The sequence below is a fragment of the Solenopsis invicta genome, chromosome 3 (assembly GCF_016802725.1).
Source record: "Solenopsis invicta isolate M01_SB chromosome 3, UNIL_Sinv_3.0, whole genome shotgun sequence".
NCBI lineage: Eukaryota > Metazoa > Arthropoda > Insecta > Hymenoptera > Formicidae > Solenopsis > Solenopsis invicta.
The window spans coordinates 27,935,448-27,963,393 of record NC_052666.1 but is presented as its reverse complement, the minus strand read 5'-3'; the positions used below and the strand labels follow the sequence as shown (position 1 = coordinate 27,963,393).

Genomic DNA, 27,946 nt, shown 5'->3' with positions numbered 1-27,946 from the left:
GATCACATCTTCTCTTGTCCTCGCTAAGATACTTCCAAGCTGTGGATGATAAGAATAAATTCGGAAAAAACGGGGGATGGAAGACCATCTCAAAACAATGTGACTTTATTTCGTTCATATGGTCGATTCATATGAAATTTACGTGTACTAAGTAGCTGTTACAATTACAAAGAGCAATTCTCGTTTACGCGAGAAATGTACCACCTGATCATCTTTTTTTTGTGTTTCCAAGATATTATTTTTTTTCTTTTTTAGTTGTTCGTTCAATCGACATAGAACACGTACTATTATATTAAACGTTATCTAACGATGTACCTAGATCGTCGTCCCGTTCAGATGACAGTCGTCATTTAGATTCGATCGCATTGCGCGCAGGGATACCCGCTACATCAATAACTCGTAAATTAATTGCACCTGTCACGAGTTGACTTCCGCCGATGTTGCGTTTACATTATCTCTTCTTTGCCGCTCGCAGTTTTTAGTAATGAGCTCATTTAATACTCGACTGGATCGTGCACCCTAAAGAGGTATTCAGTAAAAACACAGATCGACTAAATCGTTTGATAAAGTACAATAATATTTGTATCATAATATACAGAAATACATTTAAAACAAAAAACAACGCGTCAAAACCGTAAATATATATTATACAAATACATATATAAACTTATGTATGCACGCATGTGTATGTACATATATATGCATATATACCCACTATACGTATGTGTGTGTATGTGTATACATACACACCATATACATACACGTATATGTATATGTATAAAAGAAAATCAATTACTATAATCATTGTTAAAGTAAAACATTATTAAAAAGAGAACATATTACGTCTATTACGCATTTATTACATTTGGGCATTGATAGTGGCGAGCGAGACTCGCGTGGCGAGCGACAAGGAGAGGACGGTAAAACGTAATATCTAAGATCCGCATGAAAGTGCAGCTAATTCAGAGTTACGCTACATAAACGAGGAACATGTATAATAAATATCGAATAACAGTTGTGGTACTTATGATAGTACGAAGTAGTAGAATGCAGCGTACACGTACTATAGCAGCGGCTATAAAAAGTATCTACTACGCACGAGTTTGTTACATTCGCGCTACTTATTCTTTGCCTCTATCTGTTTTGTTCTCTCCCTCTCTTCCTCCCTTTTATTCTCTCATTTAATCATCTCACTCATGCACATTCAATCGTTCGCTCTCTGTCACTCTCTTTCTTTCTCTCTTTCATACTTTTTCCTATTGTAATTTCTTACTCATCTTTTTCGCTCTACCACACCTTATTTTTTTTCTACCTACAATCTTATCATCATCATCATCATCATTGTAATAATTATCGTCAGCGTTATTATGTATTCGGCCGAAAGTCGTTACTGCTTTCTTCCCTAACATCATGGCTAAAACATCGGTAATTCGGCCGCTGGACAGGATATCTATGCACTTGATTTCAGTCCGTTGTGTCATCTGTTCATGTTCAATGTCCATTTGTTCATCTCGTAACACAAACAATAGACTCTTTTCAAAATGTCCAACAATGTCTATTAACATCCTTTAGCTATTCACACATTTTCGAAACCATCTTCTCCATCTCGACGTCCGTGTCGATGTCGTGGTGCACGTGGCTACTCGTACTGCTATTGCTGATCGGAACAATAGTGCTAGTGGCAATAGAAGTAGCCACCGTGGCGGTCGCGGATGCCGTAACCGTCGATGGTGTGTTCGGTGTTGTGCCTGGGGTCCCTGACAATTCGATAGGTGAACCTGGCGACGCGAGTGGTTCGGCCAAGTCCTCCAATCCTGTGGGCGTTGGCAGTTTATTCAGTTCTTCCCTCAGTAGTCTATAATGTCTCTGTAAATGTACAAGAGAAAAACGCAAGGTAAAGCTTTTATAACTGTACAAATGGAAAATCTCTAAATGGTTATTAAACTATTCATCTATTTCTCTTTCTTTTCTATTCTTTTTGTTTATTTATAAGACTCACCCTCAGAGATAATGCATTAAGAGAAATTGTACGGCCAGATCTACGATCCGATCCATGCATTTCCATATCTCTTATCCATCCCTCCAATTGTGCAACAATTTCGTGCCTTTTTATCCAAAAGTGGGTATGTATAACCTGTCGTAAAATAATCGAAACTTTCTTATTTGTGAGAACATGGATTAGATATAATCAATCAATAAATGAAATATGTCTATTTTACAGTCTCTACGAATCTATTCCCATAATATAAATTGTAAATAATAGTAAACAATAATTATTGTAATATATAATTCTATTGTGTTAAAAATATGATATATTCCTTTTTTGTAATTTTTATTACCATCTGATTTTTATATATGCGCATTGAAATAAATGCATAGAGACTGGTTAAAAGAAGATATATTTCAACTATTCTGACACCAGCTGCACATTTAGCATACCTCTTTAAAACATGGACAGGGATTGCGAATTTGATCAAGCATCGCCCATTTGGCGGTAGCCTGACAAATATTCGCATTGTACTCTTGACTAGATTGAGCACCGCTTGACGTACCCCGTGACCGTTCGTATCCAGGCTCGTTGAAATAAGGTTCGGACACTAAGATTAATGACTGTATCGATACTAAAACCTGTTCACAACAAAGTTATAACGATATTATAATTAACGTCTTCCTCCTTTCGCTGGAGTTTCAAAGTTCTCAAGATCTATTTATAAACGCAATATCGCATAGCTTCGATCACTAGATAAATTAAGTTTTAACAAAAGAATCTTACCAGAAGATTGACTCAAAACTTCGGGAACTTACCTGAAGGAAGCTACTTGTGTGCGCGTTCCATTTTTCTTCAGGTCGACCGTGCCAAGTATTCAGTACGCTGAGACAGACCTTTCCATCATTATATAAATTCGGATTGAAGCGCACGGTGTGACGGCCGGTTGTCTCTAGGTTTATTAACATCGGGCTGTTAGGATAATCGGGAGGAAAGTACACGTCAAATTCAAAACAGCCGTTTGCGTACGGCGTTTCTGCTGGCCCCGTTATGAGTACCTTTAACAATCGTATACAGCGTGTCATATTAAGGCGCACATGCGAGAGACTTAAGTTGCTAAATTCAACCTTTTTAAACACTGGCATAATTAAAAGTTGAAAAAAAAACAAGGTATTCTTTCGTATTCAAATTGCAACAACAGAAAATTACATTTTGTTCTTAATTTATTGTTACTAATTAATAACATAAATTTTGTACATGACCAAATATCTTGAGATTCTATTTCTTCTACTTCTTTGTGCTATGATTTCAATAAGTGGAAGTGTACTTAACTTTTGATGTTCAATATAATTATAATTGGAATACTATACACACTCTGCTTTAAGAATAATGTTACAAAATAAGACAAAATAAAATAAAATTCCAGTGCTTAAAGATTAAATAGCTGTTAGATGATCCATTAATCCTGCTGTTTGTCCATTTTTTTTATGTGATGTTCAAAATTATATATATCCTAATGATTTTCTATGTGATATTCAAAATCATCTATCTTGATGAGTTATCACACATTAAAAAATTAAGATCGACAAATAGAACCGAACGAGGCAACAGGATTAAATCAAGCTGAGAAAACTTATATACCTTCATGATATCCAGTCTATCCGCATCGCATCTGACAAATACGCTACTGCTATAGGACAAAGGTAATGCTGTCGAGAGCGTAACAGCTTCTTGGGCCAACCTTTTCACTCGTGTCGGATGACTTCTCTCACCGGCAGCCCTCATATTCGATTCAAAGTGATACGAAACAGTAAATTTATAACCTCCGCCATCTGCGTTCTCAGTTATCATTTCGTAGGTATCTGCAGTATCAATGCGAGTATTAATTGTCGATTTTATCATATAAATATCATTAACTCTAAAGTATTTCATTCAGAAAAAATTCTATACAATTTTTAAATGTAATTATACATATGTTTTGTACTCTTATAAATTCAAATTATACTTTTTTAATAAGATTTCTTAATAAACTTTTTAAGAAATAATTAAGTATGTATAAATCAAATATATTACAGTACAAAATATTTTAAAATTAAAAGTCTAATATTTTTTTTATTTGAGAATATTTAATAATTCTTAATTCAAAATAAAGGATTTTAGTTGTCCAATATGATTGTCAGACGTATTCTTTCCAAATTTTAGGTAAGCAAGCTTTATTCTAAGTAAAGAACTTACCGAATTGTAGAGTTTTCATTACTTCCAAATACCGGTGCTCCAGACTTGAGCGCAATGGTAATTCCGGTGCGGTTGGACTTGACCCGGGTAATTCCTCGCCGATACCGGATAACCGACACGTGGCGTTTTGCACTATAGTCGCGCTTTCCTGTATATCGGGGATCAATGTGGCCAAGCCTTCGTCCTGCTCAGTATCGTCGGGATACTTGGCCACTACTTTCATGTTTGTTTTGTTACCCCTCGTGCGATTTATCTTATTCACATACGTGTCCACGCACACTTTCATACTCGACAAGAGAGACACCACGGACGGTTCTCCGGATCGACCGCCGCGCGGTGACAAGAGCGGCGCTAATTGACTGGAGAGAGCCATGGCACGGAGCAATTGTAAAACCGCGCGGTACAAAGGTATATGCCTGGCCATATCTAGAACGGAATCATTTCGCAGGTACGATGATAACGCTGGCAAGAGACAGGAACGCGCCAGTAAATCAGGGAACGGGGCTGGTAGCTCCGGCTGTGGCTGTCCACTTCCCGATGTGCCAATATAACTGGCGAGAACCTGTAGCAGCACCGTCACATGCTCGTCCTCGCATCGTTGACGTAGCAACGCCTGCTCAACATTCCACGACTGCTGTGTAGATCCAGTACCGAAGCCAGTACCTTTCGCCCAGTACAGATGTGAATTGTCATCGCTGCGACTTCCACTGCTACCGCCAATCCCGCCACTACTTTGACCAGTCTTGTGCTCGGTCAAACCGTCGTTCTGTCCAGTTTGATGTGTGAATATCGCCAGGCAGTTCAACAGAAGCAACATAGCGCCCACTTCTATGGTTGTGCCTCGTAAAAGCAGTCCGTCGTCGGTGGTCGGCGGCGTAGCGTCCAATAGCTGCTTTAGCACCTGGAACGGCAAGGTTGGCAACGAGGCGGCCAACGGCGAGGTCAGCACCTCGCCGCCTTCACCGTCGTCGGAAACTCCGAGAGCGAGCCGCAGCAGACATTGCGCCCGTTTCTTATCTCTCAGTAGCACCTCGGCGTAGCCTGGTAGTCTGAGAAATAGGCCGAAAGCCGCGAGAGAATGCGGTGGCACATACGGGGCAGGAACCGACGTCTTCGGCGGGCAATTGGTTCTACCTTCCTCCAAGGCTTCGTAAATATCATCGTTGGTCTCCAACTTTACCCAATCAGCGTCGGTCTGCTCCGGTGATGGTGATTTCTCGACGAAGAACGACGGCCTACCGGGATCCGGATATACCAGCGGCAAATGGCGCGCCAGTACTGCCAGTCCACCACCGGCGCTGAAAACACCTAGCGAACTCTCTATACTCCTGTAGTTCAACAGTTCGCTGTCGTTTGGTTTCGCAGTGTCTTCTGCAAACAAACGCACGCATTTGTTTAGAAAAAAATATTTGCATTCTTTCAACTTCAAATGATCAACATTGAAACTGTGCAAACAGTTTTGTCATACATTGTGTGTAAGATAAGTAGAAAGAAATTAGATACCTTTGGAGTCCTTATTACGTTGACGTAAGATAAGGTGTAAGCATGGTTCAGACAATGAAACGCCGCTATCTTCAGCGATAGCCAGGAGTTGCGCGATTGTAAGCTGAGGTGGTAGAGAAGTATTTGGACGAGACGAATGTATTAGATACTGCTGATTTGTCGGGTGGGTTGGATTTACTTGTGAATTACTAGACAAGGTTTTGCTCGTAACCGACGTTCCATCTGTTAAACAATACAAAAATGAAAATAATTCTTGAAAAATCAGTAAATATTTTCTTCAATTTAAGCATTAGATCCACGCAACTCTATTAAATAGAAAATTGTTTTCTTATTTATTGTACTACTATGAAAATGTACATGTGATATTCCTATTTTCTAAAAAATAAAAAAAAAATAAAAAAAATAAAAACGTACCAGAATTTAAACGCGTTTTTCTAATTATAGGGCCACGAGCTTGCGATCTGTTCGATGCTTCCTTGGCCCGCTTGTCTTTCGCCGTGTTTCCAGCGGCCACACTGAGCGTGTCCACCACTAACGCCATTCCCGATTCCCAGAATTCACGAGAACGATTATTTCCATTAGAACTTGCTTCGTTACCCTTATACGTATTCGGAAGCAACAAGAGAAGCAACGTCCCTTAAAAATTAAATGTTGTGTAAGCATTTATAATATTTAAAGTGTATTCATAAAAATCTTGTCCGGTACCTGCTTTTTGTATTTATTTTTGCCTTTATTTTTAATCAATTATTATCTTGCTTAATACAACTGTGCTTGCGTAAACATACCTGATACTTGCTGCAATATATCTGCCACCGTCGCTTGCGTCGACATGTATAATAACTGATGATAGTGTCCAAGAGGATGAGCAGGATGCGGTGGCATGGATGGCATGCTGTGATTGGTTGCAGTTGTTGAAACTTTCATAGGAGCTTCCGACGTTACGGAAACCAACACCTTCTCTCCTTCCAAGAGCAGTTGTAGAATTAATCTTCGCGTAAATCCAGAAATGCCATGAAGATACCGCACATCTGTAACATTATTCGATGAAGATTTTATTCAATTAATTTACTATTTGTACATAAAGAAACCTTGAATTATGTAAGCGATATTTTTAATATCGCGACATACTTACTTGAAGTAATTCGTTGTTGGGAAATGACTTCGATGAGAAGTTTCGCCAACAATTTCTGATTAGCCAAATGACACCAACAACATCTTGATAAGAATTTAATCATAGCGCTTTCCAGTAACGCGTATGACGCGCTCGTTTTCGAGCAACTGTAATGTCATAAGAAATATAAAATATGTGTCGCAAGATGCTTGATACTATTTAATAATCACGTAAACTTATATACCTTGACGCAGACGCGGATGGACTTTCGATGGGACGATTACTAAGAAGAGATAGGAGCGGTAACCAGAAACCGCGACCTTCTTCACCAAGCCAGTCACGCATTCGGCCTTCCGCACATACGAGCGTTAAGAATTCTATTACTATCGCTATGCTCTCTGGTTTTGTCATGCATAATCCTTCTGAAGAAAAAAAAACATAATTGTACAACACGTTCTGTACACACACAATAAGTTTATTTTCAAATTTTGATTTGACTTGTAATGTTTTAATTATTATTTTAAATTTATACATGCTTAAAAAATGAGTTTACCAGAATAATTGTTCGATCCCGAACTAGAACCTGCCGCTTTATCGCTATCCGTCGAGTTGACATCTTCAGCCATATCATTTTCATTGCTGTCACCCGATGCCATTTTATTTTCTCGCTGCTGTTGTTTGACTTTCTCCATGTTGCAAAATTCTAAATGCATAAATATTATCGTTCATAAATTCTTAACAAATCTGCTTAAAATCCATTTTAAAGTATTTTATAGAATAATTTATATTTTTCGTCACATTTTTAATAAAATTTTTAAAGTTTAACGTACGATATATCAGTGAAAATTATACATTTAATGGAAAATATTACATGTCAAATTATACTTGAAATTTTGTCACAAAATATGAATTATCTAAAATAAGCTTTTATATTTGATGTAAGAAAGAGAAGTTCAACCTGTAATTGATGCTGTTAATAACGCCGGAACACCGGAATCAATCAACTGCTGAGTGCCCGGTGGCGAACGCGCCGCTGCGGCGACAGTCAGCAATTGTCCCTCTGTCAAATGCAACCACTTGTGTTTCAAGACAAACTGACAGTACCATCCCTCGGCATTAATATCACTTTTCTTCTCGTCCGTCTGTTCTTCACTTTCTTTGCAGTCATCGGATGTAGATGTAGATGGATTTATCGCAATATTCGGTATTAAGATCTGAACCCATTCCAAAAGCAAAATCAACAACGATGGTCTCACGTAGCAGAAAGCACACAAAACAGAGTCGATTGCTTGCTTCAAAGCTGAATTGTTTCCAAGAGTCAGGGTCCATTTGTACAATGAACTGTTCAACAAAAACAAATTGAGATTAATTGAAGAATCGAACACAAAATAAAATAGTTTATAAGAAAAAATAAGTTTAAACAGATTAAAATTATCTCACGTAATATTCAAATTCTTTGTCATATAAAGAGAAATTAAAGATATCCAACAAAATTTATGTATAATAATAGAATAAATCGACTTATATTCAAATAAAAAAAATTTTAAACATAAAGACCATGCTATTAAATGATCTTACTAGAACAGTTCATCTGTCAACAAGATTTGCAGATCGTAATTGTGATTCTGCTGTTGATGAGCCTTCCAAACGATTGAAGACACACAGTGAATGTATACCGCTGGTGGATTCACCGAATTGGGATTACTATTTGTCTGAGATATTCCATTCGTGGCTGATATTTGTAACCACGTAAGAACGGCTTTCATACGAGCCTCCGTGCTGAAGTCTCGAATGGAACACAATTGCTGAAGCAATTCAACAACCAACTGTACGATAGATGTTTCCTGGGAAGTCACAGTTCCTATTAATTAACAACACAATTATTATAGTGTATATCATCATAGCACCGAAACCCTAAAAGACAAAATTATTATGTTAAATATTTCATTTGTTAGAAACAGCCTTAGTATTAATTATATACTAAATAATAGTAAACATTTTGGTTAATATCGATACTAATGTCGATATTAATGAAATTTAATGAAATTAATATTAATTATATAAAGATTTCAAGATAATACACATAAGACGGTTTTTACATAAAAACGCTGAATAAATTATCGAATTTTAGTAATGTTATTTGCAAATATTTAAAAAATTACTTATTTCTTAATTTATCATAATTTATTATACATTTTTCAAAATAAATAATTATTTCTTCCTCGTTCACGCAACATGTTATTTATATTTAAAGAGTCAAATAATTTGAAATGTAAATCTTTTCAAAACACAAGGCTCAAGGCGGTCGCTTCATCTATATTTAAAGCCATCAATAAATTTCATTTGCGGAAAACAGAGAACAAAGCGATACCTTGAAAGAAAGGAGTGGACCTGTTGTTGAGTAAGAGACCAATGAGACGAAGTCCAAGCTCTCGAGAATGTAAGCCAAGTTGTAATAGAACCCTCTCCAGGTTGGGAGTAAAGAGAGACGGTGCTGGGAGTAACAGGAGGTTGCAGCATGCCTCGACCAGGCCTTCGACCGAAGCCGCGGAATTAAGCACTTCGACGGCCAGATTACTGTTCAGTGTGCTTACAGATAAGCACTGATGCAGTAATCGCAACCAACCCAAGCTACATAAATGTTATCAGAAATAAGTTCTTTCAATTCTCATAGCCATAATAAATTTTTAATGGCGCCAATAACGCTCACTATTGGAACAGAAGAGAAAATGATGTTACCTAGTCTTCGTCAGTTGTTCTTCATCTATCGTGTCCGGATTCGTTTTAATTTCACCAAACGCAGTGGTACCCAGCAATCTTATTTGACTAAGATTTATGTTTGTCGAGTCCCGTGGTTTGTACAGGCGCACCAATACAGAAGTCGCGACTTCTGGTTGCGATAAGGTAACACGTATATATGTTAAGCCTGCTGTTGGCATCGGTGGACAAACCGGAGTCAGTGGACCATTACTCTCCCTTGAAACTTCTAATGCTACAGCCGATGGACATGCTGTCAAACAAATGAACGTACATTAGAAAGAATAGTTTAGAATTGTCATTAATCGCACTTCCCTTAAACTGCAAATTCTTTGAATCACTTTTTCTTTTATAAAAATTTATTTTAGCAAAAAAATCTGCAGTTTGAAGGAAATGCATTTAATGCAAAGAAACGCATTGTTAGAAATAAATAAGGTTTCATAAATTAGTGAGCCTTTTTAATCCTGACAAACATTGCAAATGCGAAAAAGAGACAAACGTTAATCGACAACACTAATATCATGAAACCTCAAGAATCTCATCAACTTCTTCGGGGCATTATAAACTTACTGGACAACGCCGTGAGATGTGGTTGTAACTCCACTTTCCTAAGCAAGATAGCACAAGGTAAAGTAATGGTGAGATCAACCCATGCTTCATCGGGATAAAAATGATATGACCACGCCGGTGTTCTCGCGCGTTTGTGAGGGGTGGCGTTCTGTATGAGAACATCCGCTGGCTGCGCAGTCGGATTCAACCAAGATATTGAGCCGAGAGGCGCAAAATTCAGTAAACCGTCATCGTGAGTCTCCAGCGAACTGACACCTTTCTTGCTGCTACTCGCCATCATACTATGCATCACGTTAGGCGCATTCGACAGATGTTCCATGACGAGAGCAATCACTCCCGATGAAGTGGAAGCACCGGCGGTACCACTGTTACTTGATCTCACGAGATTTTCGCAGAGCACCTTTACGCCGCCCATTGCAGTAAAAATAGATAATGATGACGCATTATCCAATACCCTTAGGATGTACCAGAGAAGAGGTTCGGATAGCTGCATAACTCCCAATTCGGTTTCTCCACATGCTACAAATAAGTTTTATTTTCTCTAAAACAAGGCTTTGTATATAAAAAGATGCAACATATTTTTTCTTTTATGCAGAAATAAAAAATAATAATTCTAATGTATAAATAATATATAAATTCTTACAAGAAGAGAGATAGTGATAAAGCGGCTTGAGAACTAGACTTGGATCGCTAGCTTTTTTCGTAAGAGTCGTAAGAAGTTGGAACGTCGCATCCGGTATTGAAGCTGGATCACCGAGCTCGGTAGTCAATGGTGCAGTTGCACTTTCACTTAAGAGCATAGCTAATGAGGATCCTGTACTATACCCGAGAGCGCCCAATAAACGCATCATAGTCGGTTCATGCTGCAAAACTTAAAAATAAACATACAATTAATAAAACTATGCGTACTTGGTGGAGCATAGTAAATATGTTATCCTTTATATAGGTTAATATATATTACCAGTATCGGCGAGACAAGGCACGGATTTGCTAGCTTTAGGTTGTTGTAAATGAAAGGAGTTTCGTTGCTCCGCCGCTTTACTCTCATCCGTTTGCCAGGTGTTCTGAGAATCGCTTACGTTACTTCTCCAGTTTGTCTCAGATAATTCCATTTCAGCTGACTCTTCCGATTGATCTTGACGAGTCTATAAAGCATTTGCAAAAATAAAATATGTTATAATGCATGGAATAGAAAAAATTCTTAAATAAACTAAAATACAAAACGCAATTTTATATGTTATTAAAAAATAAATTAATATAAATTTCTTAAACAATTCTCGAATAAAAAATACGTACATTCGGTAATGGAGTCTGGATAAGTGTACACACTAATTTGATGAGAGCCACAATTAAAGTATCCCATGATGCGGGACGACATTGTCTCGCATCACCACCAAGCACGCAAGCAAACAGACCGCCGAAACTACCAGACTGATTGGCCGAATCAACGGCACCTCCACACTGTGCACCAACTGTTAAAACAATATTTGTACATTAAGGTTTTTTTATTATTAATTTTATTTATAAAAATATATTTGGTAAAGATAAAACTTTACCTTCGGATCCTTTGACATATGTCGAAACCAACACACCAACGCATTCAGATATGCTCATAGCGATACCTAAGTCGGTATTGACATAATTCAGATTAACTATAGACGTTATTAATTTACACTGTGCATCTAAAGGTCCCTTCCTTAGAATGAGCGGCCCGCTTGGTTGCACAAGTTGATATACCAGTTGCAGAAGAAGATCCTTCAGGGAATTACCTAAACAGCTATCTGTTGTAATAACATCACACATCATTTCCAGCCTAATTAGAAAATCGTGTAATGCTTGGCAAACTGTAGGGCCGGCCTAAAATAGTAATAAATTTTTCAGTCAACATATTCTAACATATTTCATAAAATCATAAATACAATTTCAATGCGATTTTGATTCTCAACTAATCTTTGACACATTAAACAAGTAATATAAATTATCTATAAAATTTATAATAAACAGAAAATGCATCCTTACCATGATATATTGCTTATCCATTGTATTGATATTTAATCCGTTGCCGGAAAGTAGGCGCAATAACATAGGGCCTGTATTGCGTTCTTTAACAATACAGTTAGCCATAGAAGGACTACTAGGTGCAAAACCGTCTAAACCGGAATATCTTCGTAATGGTTGATTACAAACGATAGTTAAACATTGCAACGCAAGACACCAAGCACGTAAAGAAACTCCAGTGTGCCTAAAATTTAACACATAAATTAAAAATAAATTAAAAATATTAATAACACATTTTAGAATAAAATTAAATATTATCGTAGCTCGTATTTTTGTCCACAATAAACTTATTTAATTATTTACCATGATAGTGCAGATATTAGGCTGGAAATGGCGGCTGGACTGAGTGGAATCAGAGGTATTAAAGAGGGGTCAAATTGCGAGCCTGGATGATCAGTAGCGGCGTCCATATTCAATGCAAACCAAAGTTGAAGGACGAGTTCCAAGTTCGTACTGTTATTCTGTTATATAGACACAAAAATAAAATACAATTTAATACAAAAGATTTGTATCTAAGAATAAAACTAACTCTGTGCTGATCTAATAACATATTGCAAATATATTTTATTTCGATAATAAATAACTCACTCGTAGATATAAATCTGTGAACATCTTCTCGAAACATCTTGTTAACATTGAAAGATTAGAAGGAGTAGGATCAGAAAAGTTTCCAGTTTCCTGACTTCTGTCGTTCGTTTCGGTACGCAAGAACGGTTGTTGACAGCGATTTGCTTCTGTCGGCACCTACCATATAAAATTCGATTTGTATAAAACACTGACATACCTTTATAATAATTATTTCTTAATAAGCATTATTCATTATCCGCTTTTCTTTCTTATAAAGAAAAATGTTTTGAAACATCTAATACATTTAAAAAAAGTAATATTTTAATTATTTTCAATAGTACGAAAAATAAGAAAAGCGATATAATATACAAACTAACGTGTATTGTTGCATTTATGCTGTGAGGTAGATTGTACATGCCGACCGTAGACAATATCCTTAATGATATTTCTACGCCCATTTCAACGCCATATTCCAAGCGTGCGTCCATCGCTAAAGAAATGCTCCTAAAAATATATCATTTGTTATTTTTTAATAAGATATGTATGTGCCAAAATTAATAAAATGATAAAATTAAAATTAAATTATATAAAATTGAAATAAAATAGATGTATCAATTCTCAAAAACTAGTACTGGATAGATAAAATTTCTTGTAAACTTAAAAATACTTTATCGTGAAAATTATTAATATACACAAAAATACAAATGTAATGTTAAAATAATGTATTGCTTTATACATATATGCCTTTAATAATCAACACTAAAAATATTTTGCGCCAACATTGACGTAACAAAAAAAGCGGTAATGCTTAAGAGTTAATCGTCAATATATATATATATATAAAATATCAAAAATAAAAGAGAGCGAAAAAAAATTTAAATACCCAGTAATAGCAGAAGTTAAAATTTTCGATACTGTGCTGTCTTTCTTCAACATGTTTCTGCCACGTTCCAATATGTCGTCCAGAAAGTCTTCCAATTCACTATCGTCAGATTCCAAGAGAGACGGCAGATAGCCGTTAGATTTTGACGTGCCAGCAGTGGTCGAAGTTACCACAATATTATCTTGCACATCCTCATCCGCGTCTCCTTCGGCAAATCCTTCATTTAATGCGGCAGCAGCAGAAGGTGCGCTGGTACCAGCAACATTTGTCGAATCCTCCTCCGCCGCTGCCGCCGCCGCCGCCGCCGCCGCCGCACGACTTTCGTCCGTATGATTCCCTAGAGGTTCCAAAATCTCCTCGGACGGACTACCTTCATGTGTAGAAGTACATGCTCTAGGATACAGTCGTCCTCCTGTAAATCAAGTTTTGTTTATTTTATATTTACCTTGTATTTTAATCAAATCCCTAGGATCTACTACGTTCTATTTCAAGAAAAAGATAGCAAACTTCCTAATGCTTTTAAAGTTTATTATGTGAACCAAATATTATTTTAAATTATTATTATAACTATTTTTTATAACAAATTATAACAAATAATAAATTATAATTACCTTCTAATAGATCCATTAGAAGACAGGAAACGGCATGTGATGACCAAGCAGCGTCGGACGTGTCTGTTGCCAATCTGATTAATTTCAAAAGTTGTTCCTCGGTCATAAGCTCGCACAAGCCTATTGCGGGACGTGTAGATACTACTAGCCTAGCGACTACCTATGTACGATAATTCAAAAATGCAATTATAGTGATATAATTACGAAGCTACATGGATATGATAGACTATATCCAACTGCCTTATCTATATAACTAAATTGTCAAGAGATTGAAAGATTCACGTTCTAATCTATGTAAAAAATTTGTTTTCTCTTTTGTATAATGCATTTTATAATAGACTTTACATTACAAATCACAAAACCAATTATAATAACGGAAAATAGTAAACATAGAAAACTCTGTAAAATTCAAATAAAAAAATTTTTTACTCTTCTAAACTAAATTATAAAATTTCATATAATTTCAAAATTATTTGATAATACATTATCAAATTTTTAAAAGTAAATTTGGCAAATGACAAAACTCTCAACTTTGGTAGAGTTGAAATAAAAATTTAATTAAACTAATTATTGTAATTCAATTAGAATAAATCTTGTAATATACGAATCTGACAAGAATGCAGCACATTGATGTGTTTGCATGTTTTTAAATTTAGTATACCTTACCTTGCAAGCTAGCAGAAACAAATCCACATTAGCCGAATTGTGTAAAATGAGCGCAATGAGACCGCGAGCTACTGGCAAGACATTCTGATGAGATAAATTTGTCATGTTGTATTCGACTTCCAAATCCATGACATCCGATGATTTGCTGAAAATATATACATATAATAAAATTTTTATTGTTTGGATCAAATCTTAAAGATCAGAGAAAACAGAAACTTTTGTTTTGCACTAACCTCGTATTGGATCGCGCCTGACTGCAACACGGACTACGGAGCAATGACTCGTTTCTCTTGAGAATATCTTTGTAATGCTTTGCAGAATGTTGCTTTAGTGTCTTTTTGAAATAACGTTCCTGAACTTTTAAGGTCGCTTCCACTTTGTTGTACAATGAAGCGGCATCAGATGAAATAGTCATCAATCCCTAGATACATCATATATACATTATTTTTATATATATTATTAAATTGACTAAAAGTATAAAAAGTATACTCGAGGCAAAAATATTGATAACTTTATAAAACCAAGGCTGTGATCAAAGTCTCGTTACAAATGATTTGAAGCGTTTGATTAACCAATCAGAATTTTACAAATTGATCAATCAAAAGATGCTTCAAAGCATTTGCAGCAGCATCTTGACCCCTAGTGATTATTTTATGAAAATTTATAAAAGTTGTTGCTTTGATAACATTATGTACATACTTTAGACGCGGCAGATTTTTTGGCTTGTTCTAATTCATGAAGTTGCTGTTTGTGGTGTAATAACCGCTTCTGTAATCTTTTACGATAGCTACGAGAAGCTGATGATCGATTAGCATTGACATATCTCCTTTGCATGGCCGATTCTCCTTGAATAAACTCCCAACGGGCAAATAAACCTTCCAAAACAAAAAATTAAAAAAATGGTTATAAAATTGTAATAAATAAAAAACAGTACACATTATTTTTTAAGATTGAACTAAAGTATTATATTTTAAGATTTTTTTATATGTATGTGTGTAAAATTGCTTTTTTGTTATCAATTAATTTTGCGTGTTTGTGAAGTATGCTAATATTCATGAAGAAAACATTACAAAAATGTATATAACATGCCGCATATAAAATACCTTGTTCTCTAGTTTTCTCGTGATTGTCCTCAAAGCAGGGCGGTGGTGCGATGATATCTAAGCATACCGATAGAAATAATAATACCCAGCCTATTAAGGTGATGTCCAGTCGATTGGAATTGGATGGCGCGTTCGTAAGAGGAGCTAGTAATTTACCCAACGTACGAACCATGGCTTCAATAACGGAAGATTTATTTCCGCCGGCTATTAATGATTTCCGTCCAAGGTACGTTAATAAAATAAAGACTCTAAAAACAAAATCAGATGATAAAGAAATGCGCATTTTATAATATTACATTTACGTTTTGTAAATTATATAAATTAACGAGAAGGAAAACAAAAAATAATTTTTCTGAATTCTCTTCTCAGACTTGTATCTTTCTCATTTTACATTCTAATAGTAAAGAATAACATTTACAAGTCTCACGCGTATGTGACTTGTAAACGTATAGCAAAATGTTCTAAACCTCACCTATCTTGCGGGAAAATATAAGTGGATGCCGACGAATAAAGATTTATCAGGGTATTGGATAAAAAGTTGCCCCACCAGGGTTGATGTCCCGCCATGCCAGCTAAAAGCGCGACAGCATGGAGTTGCAAACGTGGGGCTGGCGTTACAACGCATATCGAATGGAAAAACTTCTCACAAATTGTTGGAGTAAAAACTTCGTATAACGATGTCGGTCGGTACACCTATATTTAAAAAAAGTCACGTATGCAATGCTTGTCACATATATAGTAAAAAATGTTACGTGTCAACAGAACGTGTATTAGACAGAAATCGTAGCTTAGGTGATTTTGTTATTTTAGCGATCTATCATATAACTTTGACCATTTAAAATTTGTGATATACATACACTGGGTACTGGGCCAATTTCGTATACAGTATATAGTAGAATATCAAGCAGAGTTTCTTCAAGTACTCGTAATTTGTCAGTGGGTGCATTTGCAAAAGACGTTGTTGGCACATTCCGCATACCTCTCCACCACTCGAGACGTCGCCAAACACTTCGTACAACATTTAATTGATGTTGGAACATAATACATTCCTACAATAACATAATAGATAAATTATGCATATTAATCAAAATTGTGTCAGTCAATCATTTCATTGAATAAACTTAAATTGTTCTGAAAAAATAACTTTCATAATTATAACTCACTTGGTATGTCGACATTATCTTTGCCGATGGTTGTTCCTTACTTTCATTAGATATCTTGTTGTAACATAAATAATTTTGCATATGCATAACATTAGGAGTTTCCGAACACAGTAATGGATCCAACAAAGTTTTTAATCTTTCAGTAGCTAAACTAAATCTAAAAACAAAAAAAGAACATTTTTGTAAATTAACAAAAACCCATACACCCACACACTTATTACTATTTCTCTTATTAAATTTAATTATGTACCTGCATTGTACATCCTCTGCTAAAGCTGATAAAATGTTACACTGCGTATCAATAGTTGCTTGTAAAGAAGAATCAAAAATGTCGGCATCAAACGATGAAGCATCGTTTACTTCGGAGTAATCTTCCCCAGGCAAAACTACCATGTGTCCGTAAAACATTCCTAATGGTATTTTACATGTAGTTGTGGACATTCCATAGCGACCAATTGTAGTGATCTAATAAATATTAATTAAATTTAAATAAAAATTTGATTAATATATTATTATAAATAGAACGTAGACAAAGACAAATAGATTAATATAAATAAAAAATTAAAAAAATAATAAAAAATATTACAGAAGATTTTAATGTTAAAAATTTTAGAGTATAAAACTATAGAATAAAACACACAAGATCAGAAAAAAGTTCATAAATATCATAAGAAAAAGGATTGCAATAAAAATCTATCATTATTAATGTAATATATATTTTACCTTCAAATATCTGCATACAGGCGGTGGTTGAAGATCGCAAACAATCAAGGGCTTACTTCCAATATCACCGGCGACAATAAGCCGCGTGCCATCTATTTCCTCGCTCTTAGTCCAGATATCTATGGACAGCGATACCAGATCGTTGCACGAAGGTATCATCAGATCGGTCAGCAATACAGGCGACCCAAAGTCTAAAATAACGAATCGACGTGCTCCCGAGTGCATCCGTTCGACAACCAACGCTTGCTGAGGCGGCCAGCATAGCAATCTCCCCCACGGGAATGTAATATCTTCTCGCTGCAACATAAGGAATTTATTAATCACTAGTAAACTAATTTTTTCACAGCTTACACACACTTCCCAAACACAATGTGCCGAAAATATAAAGAAGCGAAATGCTAATTCATTCACTGCGACAATTATTATTGTGAAAAAGACAATTGCATTTCGGATATATACTGAAATACATAAAGATATGTCATACATAATCCCACAACTCGCGACCTAAACTCAATAGCGCGTTCTCTATTAAATTCTCTTAATCAATATAATTCTCATATAACAATATAATTTTCGAGTTGCAAGCAAACAGGAATCCTTCCGCAAACTAAAAATAGCAAATAAATAACAAAACTATATTTTAAATTAGTTACAGATATTACTTCAATAGATCATTAATAAATTAATTCTACATTCATTAATTTGTCATTGTGTTAAGGTCGTCAATCATGAGACACCTCAAACAGTTATAAATTAAAACACAACTACAACTTTGTAATTTTCTGAATATACACATTTGCAGATCTGTTAATTTATATGTAGAGAAACAAATCTGTTTTGAATTATGTAAAAAATCATCGATTGCCGCGTACAATAAAATATTAGATATATAAAAAAATAAAATGAGATTTTATTCAATATCTTAAATCGATACTTATAACTATCCTTAATTGCGTAAAACAGTAAAGCAACTAAAAAGTGTCTAAAAAAAGAAAAGAACAAACTGTATTGGCTGCAAGTATACATAAAAAATGCGATATTTAAATGATAATGTTAATATAAAACTAGTTGACAGCTAGTCTCTTATAAACAGTAACTTAAAAAACAAAAGAACTGAAGGAAAACCTATAAACGTATAAAAAATAATAATAATTATATGCAAGAATAATATTAACATCAAATATATATAATTCAATGAATTTCACGTAACTACATGCAACTTGCATCACTCAGCTGCGTTTGACGAATAGAGAATCTTCTAGCGAACAAGTGTCTATTATGACCAGCAAATTAATAAAGCAATTGAAAACGACGAAAGGTACAGTGTGTCACTGAACTTAGAAACAGGTATTTATAAAAAAAGAAGAAAAAAAAAGAGTGGTGCGTGTTCTTGTCTACATAATCTACCTTTTTAGGATTGCCCTCCTCAACTTTGTTTACAGTAGTATTGATACTTTGTACGCATGACTTTTCTTTTGTTACAATGGAATTTAATATGTGTGAACTAGGCATATTATTTTGTGTGCTATGCCAAGTCTGGTTGTCGCCAGACATTTCATTAGCTTCGTCATAGTCTGATTGTTCATCAGGTGTGAGCAATAGTTGCGGAGATGGCTTCTTTAGCACTCTTCCTGTATATATACTAAGCAGATCGCTTAACGCAGCTGTCGATTTAGCTTGAACATGTGGTCCTAGCGATCCAGCATCCAAGTTCTACAATTAATATTTCTATCTGAATTAAAATTCATTTACCTCTAACATTTATACTGTGCATATGACGTTTATAGATTTATGACTTTGAACGGTCGTTACACAGCCACTGTTAATTACAAACAAAGAATGTAATTCGCCTTGCCTACTCCATGAATGTTGAGAATTTATGTAGCGTACTATTTCGCAGATTGTACAAATTTTACAGTTGTGCTCGAGTCTGCTCGAATTTATTTTGCCTTATGCCATATTTTCGTGAAACATTTATAATATCACCACTATTATTTATAACGTAGCGCTTTTTAACAAAGCAACGTTGCACTTTATGTGCTCGCTCTTATACCATCGTTACAAAATATCTCGTGTTATTCCATCGAAAATATCGCAATTCTTAACAGATTTAAGACATACAAGAGGACTTACATATGTATGAGGCATCGTTTTAATATCAGGCACACCATTGTTGCTTGTCGCTGTACTATCGTACAGAGTGGGTCCAATATTAATCGTGTTCATGCCAGGATCAATCTTTTCCATCTTCGTACCATCGGAAGCAGCGTGACAGGTGAAATGAAGAGGTTCAACCTAAATCAACATTTAAATACAAAATCATTATTAATGTGAAACGTCATCGATGTAATATACTTTATTTTATTTAAATAATATTACCTCGAGGAGACCTTTCATATTGTGATTAGCGCACAATGCCTTTAATTTGCTATTTATTACAAATTCACTAGCGGGATGTGTAGGCAGTGTGAGTAGGTCCCTCAAATCAATAGAATCCTGTGATATCTTGGACGAATGTACAGCACTTGATGAAGCGACAGACGGACCTGCTTGCTCGTTGGCTACAACGGACGCATATGTCACGGGTATTGAACTAAACTTTGGTAACATTGGTGGCTCCAAATCGAAGAGTTCAGTTTCAAAAGGCGTGTTATATAGACCGAACCTGGAAAAAAATCGATTTAATAAGATTATGACACAATAAACAAATATAGAAATTGTAATAAAACAGTTAAGAAATACTCAACCTTGTTGCGAGCAACAAATGATAGGAATTCACTCTATTAGATATTTCAGTCGCTATTTGTTGCACTAGAGAGACACACTTGTGGGCAATACTATAGTTTCTGTCTAATGGCAAAAATCTGGTAATTAGTAATTGAAGCCATCTCAATGAACCGGCCCAATGAACTTCTACTATCGACGGCAGTAAGTTGACCAATACAGAGAGCATGGCTTCGTCAAAGGTTTGAGCCGGTGAATCCTCTATACTATAATATCCCCTAAATAAAAAGTACTTTTATTATAAAATTACATATAATTAGCGTCGTACATCAATTTTAATCATAATCGTTTTAATAGAGTATTATTTTAAACGATCGCTCACCCGCTGCAAAGAACAATTAATTTCACACATTTGTGCGCTATACTTCTGCCGGCATGTAAGAGACATGTTCGTAATAAGTTGGATAATCGTCCCTGTACGGAGCGTATCGTCTCCAATTGAAGAGCCTTAATCTCCGCACTATTCTGAATGCTGCGTAATCTCGTTAATCTTATTGAGGCTACCCATATCAGAATGTCGAGAGCTATAGATTGTACAACAGGAGATCTGCAATCATATGTACGTGTATCAACTTTCTATAAATTTCAAAAGCTGTAAAGTTCCTACTACTCTCATTACTTACTCAACAGGTACTTGCAAGCATGCGACATTCAAAAGATTATCGACAAAAGTTTTGGATTCTAACATGGCACATCTCTGCATTCTTTCGTCGGGCATGCTAGTAGGATTTACTGCTCTCACTGTGATGGAGATCTCGTGAATCCAATTGCAACCTTAAATAGAAAATAAAAATGCACATATTTTTTCATATTTTTAATATGCATAATTTGCAATGTAAAACGATCAGCGTTTTCTTATTATGTTAAAAAAATCTGGCGACGATAAAATTATCACGTATATAAAAAGTACATAAAAACTTATTGTAAATTATTTAAAGACATTCTATATGCATTATATGACATAACTTTATTAATATATTTATATTATAATATTAATAAATCCTTAGATTATACTTACCAACGTAGCATCCTATTTTTTTGCTATTCGCACCCTCGTCAAATCGTTCCCCAGTATTAGGAGGCACAAGCGGACGTACTTCAAATATTTTCAATTTTTTACAAGTAGGTGGTTTACTTTCTGCTAAATTTGCTTTTGATTTCGCAGACGAAGCCTTGAAAGTAGAAAAAGAGAAAAAAAAATACCTTAATTAAACATCGATTCTATCGTATAAAGCAAGAATATAAAAGATTGATAAATACATTACTCACTCCATCCTTTTGATCTATTAAAGCTTTGATGTGAACAAGCAACGTTCTAGCTTTCGAACGAAATAATTTCGGACTTGTCAACGTTACGCATCCTGAGCGACAGGATAAGTCTACGCAACGATGCAAGTCGATAGGACCACAGAGAATCTCGGTGTTATGCTGACGTTGATATTGCTCTGTGATGACTGGATTTTCGCTTTTTTGTTCGGTTCCTATGTTGAATTCAATTCTCTCGTCTACGGAGGTGGTTGGTATCTTCTGATGACCGATCCTCTTTATATTTTGCTTCAATAAAGTAACTTGAATAGTTGGTAACTCTTGACAGAATGCGTGCAAGGTAAATCGGACATCAACATGCCCTATACTTCCTGCCGCGCTTCGAGGTAAAGTAAGTTCGAACACATGTTCATCCCAAGTAGTCCTAATATAATATACAAATGTTATAATTTTATAATTATATTTTCTTTTAATTGCAAATTTTTTGTCCAATCTTTTTTTCGAGAATTATAGCATATTATTTAATTTACAATTTTCTAAGTAATTTTTAATAAAATATTTTAATAATTTAAAGAATTCGCAATTAAAACATGTAAAAAATTTTTCTGATATATCCCGAGATAATATATTTGTTGAAACATTCGCCTTACGAGTCATTTTGCAATCGCCATGTTCTTGTATGATGCTGATCTTCCGATTGATGAAGATGCTGCGGATGACGTCTTTGTCTCTGAGCTTGCATCATTTCGCTCCAACACGGAGGGACGGTCGCGCTATACGCAGGGGAATGTCGACTGAATCGTGTAAGTTCATACAACAGTCCTAGGTCCCAGTACGAGAAATTCGATTTATGTGCTAATAGTTCATCGCTGAAAAGTGTAAAATATAAACATTCAAGAATTAATAATAAATTAATATCAAAGAAAATTCTTACATAATTTGTTTTATAAATAATGTTGCAAAAACATTACAGTACAGCTCTTGAAATGTGCAAATTTAAAAATAAAATCGACAATTTGCTGCACGAAACTTACTAACAAATCGATGACGTTGACGTACTGGGAGCTATATTTTCACAAGTACAGCTCCCCTCACTACCCATATTCACATCGTCAACATCGTCTTTCTCCTCCGCGGAATCCTCTTCCTCCGCCGTAATGAAGAAATGCAATGTACCATCACTCGTGCACACACACAACCTTTCCAAACCTGAAAAAGTTAACAATCCTTACACACGAATCTTCAACACGTTTCCAATATTCCAAATTAATCTCCCCAGTTGCTCTCGTTTATTTTTCTTTTAGAAACTCTATAAGAACACTTACTGTTGCAATAAGTCGCAGAGATGAATTTCTTTCCATCTAATCTCGCCTCCGTTACAGTCTTCAATGTACTTAAGTTTAACAATCTGACCACGCCGTCTTTACAAACAAGAGCGACTTGTCCGGCAGGTTCGTGAATGATTGAATTACTAGTGGAATTGGTACTAGAGTTAGTAGAAAACGACGTGCACTTTTGTTTCTCTTGAAGAGGAAGCAGTACATGTTCTATCGGCGCCTGTTCCAAAGGTAATTCTCGTTTCACGAGCGGTTCCGACGCCACTTTCACTACCGGGCCCGTGAAATCCAAAGCGTACACGAGCAGCATGGCATTTGCGCTGTTCTCGTTACCGTGGATCTCGCCGTTTATCAGTTTGCTGGACTGGCTATCGTTATGGTCCCAGTACATGTAACTTTTCTGCGGGAAGAAATCGCTTTCGTCGTCAACGTCCATCTGATTGGTATTTGACGAGGAAGATTCGACGGAAGTGTTATCCGCGGGACACATTGCAACGTACAGGTATCTTCCGTCCTTGGACGTGGTTATATATGTAATGCGGAGAGTGTCCGGAGCGTTTATTGCCAGCGTTTTAACGACCACCGGTTCTGCCTTGGTAATTTTCATAAGATCTAAGCTCTTTTTGTTTATCGTTGTCAAGTCGGATGTCGACGCGAAATGGGTCGAACCGTTAATAGGGGCGACAAAATTGGGATCATAGGGAGTCGACGTTGTCGGACCAAAAGGAATACCAATCGGATTTGAATAAATGCCGTTGGAGGACGAGGCGGTTAGAGGAGTGGGTGGGAAGATGCCGTCATAATGCGGTACTACCATGTCCGAGTCTACATCTTCGATAACTGGCACTTCATAAAAAATTTTACTAAGAAAGAGTTCCTGATACAAACTCTCTTGGCGTCCGCCGTTCGAACTGGCGCTGGTTCCCGTCCCGGATAGAGTCTTTTTAGTCTTTGATTCTTTAGAATTGTCCTCCTTGATGGGCTGCGTCGTCGCAGCCTTATGATGAAAGTCGTACAGTACTAAGTAATGCAACCTCGACGATATGTACCTATCACCCGCTACTTTCATTATATCTAGAGTATCACTGGCAGCACTATTTACACTGTTCATTGCGCGAACCAACGACGACGAGCTCGCTAGATCACTTGAGGCGGCCCACACATTCTCTAAGGTTCTCAATTGCGAGGGATTGTTAACAGTCACTGTAACTCCGCACACTAAGCACGGTCGAATTTTATGCTCCGTCGTCTCGATGTTTATGGACGACGAAGTGGAGTTGGCGCTTTTCGTTTCTTCTTTCAGAGTCTCCGGAGTCCCCACCACCGAGAGCGCTGTAACTTGCACCTTATAGAACGACGACGGCTTGTATTCTGAAAGTGGATCCGAGTCCGAGCCTAGATTCGTTAAATATGAAGGTGTCAAATTTCTCGCGGCACAAAACTGTATAGATTCCTTATTGTTTATTTCTTGATCCAGGGGCGATATATAAAATGATACTTCTCGCTGCAAAACAACATATGTTACTTTAGTAAAAAGAAAAAAGATAATATATATATTAGATTTAGTTTTAAATCGTTTTTAAAACTATTAAAAACTATTTAAAATAGTTTTAAATAGTTTTTAAATAAATAATTTATCATTGATAATGTGAAATCATGAATAGCTTACTTTTAATTGATTCATTATGTTCCAAATATTTACAAAACCATTGGAAGAGGCTGTAGCCGCGAGGCCTGTGACATTAGTAGTACCTATAACGTCCACTGTATCTCCTGCCTCGCGAGCGGGAGCCGTTGCGAGAGTGACAGATAACGGGACGTTCTGTGTATATTCACCCTTAACAAACGGACATGCGGGCGAATGCCTCTCATGTTCCGACCATGGCTCGTCGGTGGGCTCCCAACACACCAAGCACACGTTACAAGTGAAACACATAGCCCTATCATCACCAGTAGCATTTGGCTCATGATAGAAACCAGCCTGCGCCATTTGGTCAGGTAAAGCCCATCTAAAACATATGGTCAGTTGTAATGTTGTCTTTAAGTGCATTTATTGTCTCAATCCTACGTGAGAAATAAAAAAAAAGTTGTTAAATGAAAAAGACTATATCCGAGTTGACAGAACTGACACTGACTGACACTCGTGGCACTAGGACGCGCTACGTACTTGTAATTCATATGTGGCCATTTTGGAAAAGTATTACGACGTGCTGCTTCGCTAAACATTAACGCTCTATCAGTGGGGCCACCTTCTAACGCAAGACTAGGCAATAGGCCATTTAGTCGTTCATTAATCGCAGAGGCAATGGGCAGTGCTGCTATATGCCGATTTTGCCGTTTTAATTCCATTACTAAGCCAGAGCAAACGAGTTTTAAAGATCCATGTGGTAATTCCAAGCATATTGTATTCCACTGCAATTAAAATTTCCAGTATTTTCATACGCAAAGTTTTTACATTGATAAACATATTATTTGTGCTGTATAAAAATTTATTAAACACGTATCTTACATATATTTTACAAATTACTTTGATCTTACTTAACAGAAAATATATAACAAGCTATTTATAGCAATATTTTAATTGTATTTTAGCTCTTTAATAAAATTTTTCTTAAAACTGACTCAAAATTAATTATCCAAAAATACAGCTAATTATGTGTATAATTTATAAAAATACTTTTTAACTTTAAGTTTCTCATAGACATATTAAAAAATGTATCGCAACTTTAACATAATTTATTTACTTTTAAGTTCTTGTCATAAACATCTATGGTTTAAAATAACTATAATAGTTTCAAGAGAAACATAATATATCTTGGACAGAAGTAATCAGTTTTATAAACTGATAAACTGTACTTACTTTTTGAGCCTTAATACCCTTCTTTTGATTTGCCTGTGCCGTAACAATTTTACTTGAAAGTTCTTGCAGCACCTCCAGCAAATGTTCTACACCCGGCAATTCTACACACTGTAGGCATTGAAGCAGTATCGTCGCCTCCGACAGCAATAGTTCTAGCTTCACAATATCTTCGCTTTTGGAAACTGGTATTTGCAAAATTGTATCCAACAATAGGACCCCATTGTAATCGCTACGTATGCCAATCCCTCGCCCATCTGTATACAACACTTTGTCTATTCCATCCGATAAATATATCCCTTGTAATTTCCCATTTGGTTTAGCTGTAACAATCATAATTGTAATATAAACATGAGTAGCTTATATAACTCTTCACACATTTCACATATTTTTCACTTTAATTTTCCATAATTTATATTTCAATAATTAAGTAGTATATATTTTAATAAAAATTTATAAGAAACATTGTTACAAAAAAAATAAGTTACTTTTAATCATGAAATACTAATATCATCAAAATATGAAAATATTTTTGTATTGCTATCATATAAACTTATAAAATTATTTAATTATCTAACTAGATAATATGTATTTTATGTAATACTAATACTAACATTTTGGCATATGTTTAATGCAATCTTAGAAAAAAATTATTCAAAGGTTTCAATTAATAAAGTTTTTATAACGTCTTGATTTTAAAAGACATGAGCCACAATTAAATTTTTTAAATATCTTAATTTTTAAACACAATCCATATTTTTATTTTTCAAACTTATACTAAAAACTCGCTCTTTGCTGCAGCTATATGACAATAAAGAAAACCACTCATAATAAACTTTTTTAGATATTTTATCAGATAAAATATTGCTAATGAAAATAGCTCTTGGAGAACAATAACAAAGAGTGTTATTGAAATATTACACAATGCAAAGTGTTATAAAATCTTTTCCTCTTAGTCGCACCCTATTAATTTCCTTACGCTTAAGACACTAATTCATTTTCATGCCATGTGAGACAAAAGAACGGGGAAAATTGCTGGAAGGCATAAAAAACGCGAGAGCAAAATGGAACAGAGTGCGAGATCATTTTCTCGATCCTCCGGACCAGGGAGACAAAACGGCGAGCAAAAGCTGCCGACTTCGAGGCAGTATTTCGCGCCGGAGAATCTCGACGAGGAGGAGGAAGTGTCACCGCGCACTCTGGAAAACGTGCGCGACCTTGACTCGCGTGAGGCGTTATCGCACAGTATCCCACAAACGTCGACCAGACAGTCGCGACGACGACGACGACGGGAGTGGCGACATGGTGCCGACCGGGCTTGAACCATGCCATTTCCCCGGGGAAAACCCGATCGTAGGACAGAGCTGATCGTCCCGACGACAAGAAGCTGCACGCTCACCCGACAAGGAACTCCTCTGCAAGATCACGCCGGAGTTGACATCGAACACGTATACTTGTGCGCTGCCAGTGGTGATGAGCAGAACATTTAGATTGGCGTGATAGATTATGCTCTTGCACTCGGTGTCCACGTTCAAGCAGCCGTCTTCCTTCAGCAACCACGGGTCATCATCAGCCATTTTGCTCATACGGATCACGCTTTCTGAAAAAGTCTCTCTAACGCTCGAACATCACGAGAAACATGGCGCACTCGTCAACGCCATCTTTGAGTAGAACGTCAGCAGACCGCTCTGAAGGCGACCGACTATCGTCCCTGATTGTGATCGATCGATCCCCGTCGCATTTGAGCGATTTGATTCTCGAGGAG

The 27,946-nt window shown here is 36.1% G+C and overlaps 1 protein-coding gene across 5 annotated transcripts; it reads right to left on the bottom strand.

The window, feature by feature from the left end:
- Nucleotides 1–89: 89 nt before the first annotated feature.
- LOC105205124 (baculoviral IAP repeat-containing protein 6) lies at nt 90–27,946 on the bottom strand. Of its 5 annotated transcripts, none has more exons than XM_039447325.1 (51): nt 27,581–27,946; nt 26,185–26,504; nt 25,492–25,736; nt 24,994–25,333; nt 23,313–24,828; nt 23,022–23,196; nt 22,638–22,856; nt 21,982–22,411; nt 21,740–21,893; nt 21,345–21,495; nt 21,044–21,268; nt 20,685–20,939; nt 20,317–20,602; nt 20,071–20,232; nt 19,345–19,650; nt 17,938–18,234; nt 17,465–17,679; nt 17,215–17,371; nt 16,909–17,100; nt 16,524–16,744; nt 16,052–16,299; nt 15,648–15,823; nt 15,182–15,369; nt 14,949–15,093; nt 14,283–14,442; nt 13,672–14,083; nt 13,166–13,292; nt 12,810–12,965; nt 12,525–12,682; nt 12,183–12,405; nt 11,720–12,020; nt 11,460–11,635; nt 11,125–11,308; nt 10,807–11,034; nt 10,164–10,682; nt 9,576–9,846; nt 9,208–9,467; nt 8,415–8,697; nt 7,795–8,177; nt 7,390–7,539; nt 7,081–7,258; nt 6,858–7,003; nt 6,511–6,753; nt 6,140–6,256; nt 5,726–5,947; nt 4,223–5,593; nt 3,629–3,849; nt 2,806–3,045; nt 2,440–2,628; nt 2,000–2,134; nt 90–1,866 (listed from the first exon to the last, which is right to left on the bottom strand). In XM_039447325.1, the coding sequence occupies exons 1-51, from the start codon at nt 27,765–27,767 to the stop codon at nt 1,573–1,575; spliced, it is 14,157 nt and encodes a 4,718-aa protein (XP_039303259.1). In that variant the 5' UTR covers nt 27,768–27,946; the 3' UTR covers nt 90–1,572. The 5 variants fall into 5 exon arrangements, with proteins under 5 accessions (XP_039303259.1, XP_039303258.1, XP_039303257.1 ...); XM_039447324.1 differs by having other exon boundaries at nt 6,140–6,361; nt 7,081–7,255; XM_039447323.1 differs by having other exon boundaries at nt 6,140–6,361; nt 27,581–27,945.